The sequence below is a fragment of the Arachis hypogaea genome, chromosome 15 (assembly GCF_003086295.3).
Source record: "Arachis hypogaea cultivar Tifrunner chromosome 15, arahy.Tifrunner.gnm2.J5K5, whole genome shotgun sequence".
NCBI lineage: Eukaryota > Viridiplantae > Streptophyta > Magnoliopsida > Fabales > Fabaceae > Arachis > Arachis hypogaea.
In genome coordinates, this window is record NC_092050.1 from 39,290,473 (window position 1) to 39,296,272 (window position 5,800).

The 5,800-nt window shown below is 38.0% G+C and overlaps 1 protein-coding gene across 1 annotated transcript; it reads left to right on the forward strand.

Annotated features, from left to right (window-relative positions):
• The first annotated feature begins 2,535 nt into the window (after positions 1-2,535).
• LOC140179504 (uncharacterized) lies at positions 2,536-3,821 on the forward strand. Its single transcript, XM_072218392.1, has 3 exons — positions 2,536-3,298; positions 3,370-3,452; positions 3,565-3,821. Exons 1-3 carry the CDS (start codon positions 3,031-3,033, stop codon positions 3,646-3,648), a joined length of 435 nt encoding a protein of 144 aa, XP_072074493.1. The 5' UTR covers positions 2,536-3,030; the 3' UTR covers positions 3,649-3,821.
• The last annotated feature ends 1,979 nt before the right edge of the window (positions 3,822-5,800 follow it).

Here is a 5,800-nt window from a genome sequence, read left to right on the forward strand (position 1 = left end):
CCTACCACCACTATCACAGTCCTTGCCATCACCACCTATCTTCCTACACGCACATCTGTCTTCATGTTTACATGCTCTGCCTCAAATCTAGGTCAAATCCATGCCAGGTCCACTTAGATCCGTGTCGCTGCTCTAGGCACCGAACAGTGTTGTCGTTGCTGTCGCAGTCACAGTCGTTGTTGCCCTCGCCATCACAGTCATCAACCTTTGTTGCTTCCGCTGTCACATTTGCCCTTCATTGAGTCCATTGACGACACTGCAGCAATTCGTTGTAGCAAGTAACTCTTATGCGCATTCTCTTTACTTTGATCCATCTCTTTTTATTTTTATTTTACTTTTGCCTATGATTTGATTTGTGTCTCTGCGTTTATTTGAAGTGAAAATGCACACTCTCTTTGTTCTCACTCTTCAAAACGATAATGTATTTGATTGCTTCATTAGTTCAGTATAATTTCATAATTTCTCTTCATTCGTGTCTCTTTGTTTGTTTAATTGCATGAATATTGTGTTTTGATTAATATAATTACTGTTCGAATTTGTGGTTTTAGATGCACTATCACTATATTGTGCTGTTTGAATTTGGCATATTCATTATGATAGTTGTCAGTAGCATTTTTTTATGTTGAGTTCAGATTATTTATCAATGATAGATCGATAGGTAAATTAAATCAATACCTGTCTAAGACACAAGATTTTCTTATTTGGTGTCAATTTTACTGGGTTATCACTCAATAGTTTTCTATATCCTTTTGGAATGTTCAACTTCATGCGTTGTGATTAATCTGCTAAGCCTATGACAGCAAATGACATATGGCCTAACTAGTTAATATCATAATTTAAGGTTTTTCTAATAATTTTACTGGAAATCAACAATGTTCTTCACAAACCTATACAATGTTAGACCTAAATTAACAATAATTTTTGTTGGGCGAAAAAAAAATGAAGCCTTATTTGTTTGGTTGCAACTTGATATATAAGGTGGAGAAAAACTTTGCATCCAAACTATATAGTAAAAAGGTTTGATCCTGAGAGTAAATAAAAATTAACTAGAACTTTGATTAAATTCCAAGATGTGAAAGACCCAAGTTCCTAACATGTTTTTCTCCAAAGAGTTGAGGACTTCAATGAAATTTACTACATGGATACAGATTTAGTTGGTGTTAACTAGAGGAGCTATTTTCTTGGAAGAGTGTTAAACAAACTCTTATTAGCTCTTCTGCTATACATGCTGAATTTGTTGTTTGTTATGGTACTATTTGACAAGCAACGTAGATGAAGAGCCTTGTTTGTACTCTTAGAAAAGTAGATTTCATTGTAAAACCTCTGATAATTTACTGCTGGAATAGTTCTGCTATAATAGAATGACCTCTTTTAAGCTTTTTCAAACATATTTAGGCATCACTCTAGATTCATGGAGCTATTTAGTTATGTTTATATATACTTTCTATGACAAATAGCTCCATAAATTTCTTTCTGTGAAATAAAACTTCTTAGCAACTATCACTTCTTCTATTTTTCTAATTCATTCATTGGATCCACTGAGGAATTTAAAATACTTTTACTGGAAATTTAGATTCTGATTCCACTAAGAAGATCTATTCAGTAAAATATTCACTCTTGTCTTTCTCATTTAGTAAAGGTTTGAATCTTGATGCTAATAGTTATTTTTTTGAAAGATTATATCTTCATCTATTATTGTTTGTTTGAATCCAATACTAAATGATAAATATTTTTATATCTTATATTGATAGGTTGTTGTTCATCTTTAGGAGAATCAAGAAAGTAAATAAAATTTTGATAAAGAAATTTAGGAGATGAATTTCAATCAACAAAGTATTTTAACAAGTATAGTTTGTGTGGCTACTAATGCTTTTTTTTATGTTCGGATGATACAGCATAATACACAAACATATATTGTTATTATTTTAGATTTTTTTATTGAAAAAGAGCGTGGCTTCATCAAGAATATTGTTGGTTAGGCAGAGTAGCCTCTCTGTGTAAGACCCAGAACTTTTGAGAAGTCTTATTATGATCAAGTCTCAAATCATATAGTTATTTATAGCCTTAATTTCAGAAATTATTTTATTAAAGGTAATTAAGGCAAGTTTTGATTTATGGGATTTGAGATACGTTATGATTATTATCCAATTTCACAATTATTGGATTGTTTTCTATATCCAAATTATAAAGTTGATAGTTGTGAAATAATAAGGATTTCTATATGATTTGGATTAAATAATTAATATTTTAAATATTATTACTGCTATTTTAGAAAATTAAGGAATTAAGTATATTATTTCTAATTTTTAGATTGGGGCATTTTATTGAAAATAATTTGTGAAATTGATGAGCAAATAGTATTTTCTATATATAATTAGTGTTGGATTTAATTTGGGTTTCAATCATTATATTATTCTCAATTTTATGTGAAATTACCAATTTACCCCTAACCCTAATTTTCAAAATAAGGAAACCCTAACCCAGTAACCCGTTACCATGACCCGGTTCCCTTATCTCCATACACAGCACCAGCAGCAGATCTTCCCCCTTTCCCCAATAGAACGCAACACCCATGGTTTCCCCCTTCTCCGTAAACAAAGAAACAAAAAAAACAAAGAAAGGAGAGATCGGAGGGGAACGCAGAGGGAAGCAGGGGAGGAAGAGAGGCACGGGCTAGCACCGGCGGGCCTCGCTGTCACCCATGGAGCCGCGAGCTGCGCCCAGTCGCCATCAGGGTCACCGCGTCGTCGCCCTTGCCATCTCCGAACGAGAAGCACGATGGAGCTCCGTTTCTGCTTCCCTAGTCCGCCGTGAGTGAATGACACTGGGAGAGAGGGGCGCGCGCGAAGGAGCTCGACCGCGAGGAGAAGGACGTCGCGCCTGCCACAAGCTCGTCCAAGCCGATCTGCTGCCGCCGTCACTGTAACCGCGCCATCGCCATTCCCTGAAGCCCGTGTCGCCGTCGAGCCCAGACGAGAGGAGAGACCGGGCCTGAACCTCGATGAGCTGGGGAGAACCAGCGCCGTCGCTATGCCGTCGTCGTGGACACCACCGCCTCCATCGGAACGGCCGTCGCCACTGCCACCATCCAAGCTCGCCGTTGCTGGTGATGGCAAGCTGAACCACAGTCAAAAGAGGGTTCAGACTGCCGCAGGTGTCGCTGCCGGAGAATGGAGCTGCGCCTCTGTGTTTCTGACCGCCGGGAGTGGTTCTATGACTTCCCAGACCACCGTTGGAGCTTCGGACCGAGCCTCTGTCGTCAGAAAAATCTCGCTGCCGTCGCCGGAGGACTCTTCCGGTAAGGGTTTTAATTGAGGTTTCTGCCTTTTTGGATTTCGAGAAGGTTTTAATGCTGCGTGGTTTCTATAGTTAATCCACCGGAGCTTCTGGCCGCCGCCGGAGCTGTTGCTGCTGCCGGTTCGAAATCAGAACTGCTTTGTGTTGTTATTCCGGTAAGAAATCATGTTTCGAAAAGCCTCGCGTTAGTATTCTGTTGTGTTCGGTTAATGAATATGAGTTTTGATAACGTGGGGTCGAGTCCTGATTATTGTATGTTGCGATTAGTGTTGCTATGGTTATTGCGAACGTGACTGGGAGCTGAGGTTTTGGTTGCCGTCAGTTCGGGTTGAGGCGGAAAGGACTCTGTGAGACGTTTGGATTATGGAATTGCGTTTTGAGGTAGGGGCGCTTTCCAAAAACTATGTTTTATGTATTGGAATTTTTACATATGGATACTAATGTGAGATATTGAGTATTTGGTGATTGTATCTGCCTTATGTATTATTTGATTGACTCGAATGACTATGGATGTTGTTTTGGCTAAATCGTTGTGTGGCTTGTGAAACGTAATGTTTGAAGTCGATTCTTTAAAGATTTGAAATGAGTTTAATCCGTTGAGGATTGGTTTGAATTGAGTCAATTATTTTGATGATGTGAAAAATAGAATCCACTCTTGAGTTTAGCCTGGCTGGCTTTAAATGATCTGGTTTTTGATAAATGATTGTTACTGAACCGTTTCTTAAAAGCTTTAGAAATGAGTTTATTCGGCTGATAATAATTTGATGTTGAAACGGTTTTCTTGAAATATGGAATTGAGATGACTATTGGATTTTGGCTGGCCTTGGACTAATTTTGGAAATTTGGGCTGTTGAAAAAGATTGTGAAACGGTTTAGTTGGGACCCGAACCGGGTGGCAAAGTCCAAGTTTTAGGGGAGGTGCTGCCGAAATTTCTATAAAATCCGAGTCTTTATTGAAATGTTGTTTGGAGAATGATTAGTTAAAGACTTCTACTATTTTATTTGAATCATCAAGAAAAGGATGATTCATGCTTTTGAAATGAGTTAGTAAAAGGGGAAATTGTAATTTAGTCTTGCTTCTTAAGAAAGGCATTGTGTCTCTTTCAAGAGAAAGTTATTTACATGAAACTTGTGTTTTAAAGCTGTTTGAACGTGAAAAGGGTTTATGCCTTTGAATTTGACTTGGGGGTTTCAATTAAAGAAGTTTCAATAGCTTTGAAAGAACCTGAATGTCTATTGACAAGTTTTATTTTGAAATGTTTTGAGAAAGGTTTTAAGTACTCTTGGAATTCTGAATTTTTGCAAGACTAAAACAATCTTGAACAGTTGAAATGCTTTAGAACTTATCATGGGGGTTGAAGTTAGTTTTGCCTAAGTAAAGGAAACGGCTTTGAAAGAAGTAAATGATTATGTGACTCGGTTTGTCTTAGATCCTATTTTATTACTCAAATCGGAAAGCCAATATTTTAATGATTTTAAATGAATTTGGCGAAATGAGTTATGTTATTCTCCCCTAAAGACTTGGGACTCTGCCGAGAAACTTTTGTTATAAAATCCCATTGTTGGATGGGTGATTTTGAATATCTCAAAGAGGCTTTTAACTTGCCATGATTATGGAAGTTTTGGAAAGAGGATGCCGAGAGTGGCATTGTTTTAAAAGGGGAATTTACCTTGAGTAAAAGTGGCTTATGAGCCTGAGATGATTTGAGAAATGAGATCTTTAAAGCCAAGGCTGAAAAGAGTTGAAACTTGATTTCAAAGTGAAATGAATTGAGAAAATGATTTATGGCTTAAATGCCGATTTCATAAATCTGATGATTTTGAATGGTGGGAGTGCTGTTTTATTATGAGCCGGAATGGCTATGTATGATTATGAATATTGACTGGTTTTGGATTGAACCGTGAGCCGGAATGGCTGTGTGTGATTATCAATATTGGCTGGTTCTGGACTGAACCGTAAGCCGGATGGCTGAGATGGATGTTGATCCATAGATGAGAATGAATGCATGTATATGCTGAATTATTGATAATTGTGATTTTTGCACTTCCACTATTGGAGATGAGGGTTTCCCTGGGTAGTAGCAATGGCTAGCCACCATGTGCTCCAGGTTGAGACTCGAAGCTCTGTTAACCCAATGTCGTAAGTGTGGCCGGGCACTGTGAAAGGCCCGGATGAGCTCGCCCCCATAAATATTCACCAGTGATGGTGATGGATAAATATTCACCAGTGAGGGTGATGGATATGGATCATGATTATGATCAAGTTTATGATGAGTATAACTCGAGTTGGGGATGCACGACAGAGGGACAGTCCAATGGTTAGCTACCAGGACTTGTCGGGTTGGCTCTATAACTGACAGATGATATCATCAGCCACTAGGGACAGGCATGCATCATATGCATTTGTGTGACATTGGTTGGGTGTGCATATTATACTTGGTTTGCCTATGTGATTAATTGCTAACTGTTCTATTTGTAATAACTATTTGTTTGTGCTTGAACT

Excerpts from the sequence above, each read along its gene's own strand:
- LOC140179504 (XM_072218392.1), top strand. The coding sequence starts at position 3,031 with ATGCCGTCGTCGTGGACACCACCGCCTCCATCGGAACGGCCGTCGCCA. Across the intron at positions 3,299-3,369 it reads GTCGCCGGAGGACTCTTCCG|TTAATCCACCGGAGCTTCTG; the intron begins GTAAGGGTTTTA and ends TGGTTTCTATAG. Across the intron at positions 3,453-3,564 it reads TGCTTTGTGTTGTTATTCCG|TGTTGCTATGGTTATTGCGA; the intron begins GTAAGAAATCAT and ends TGTTGCGATTAG.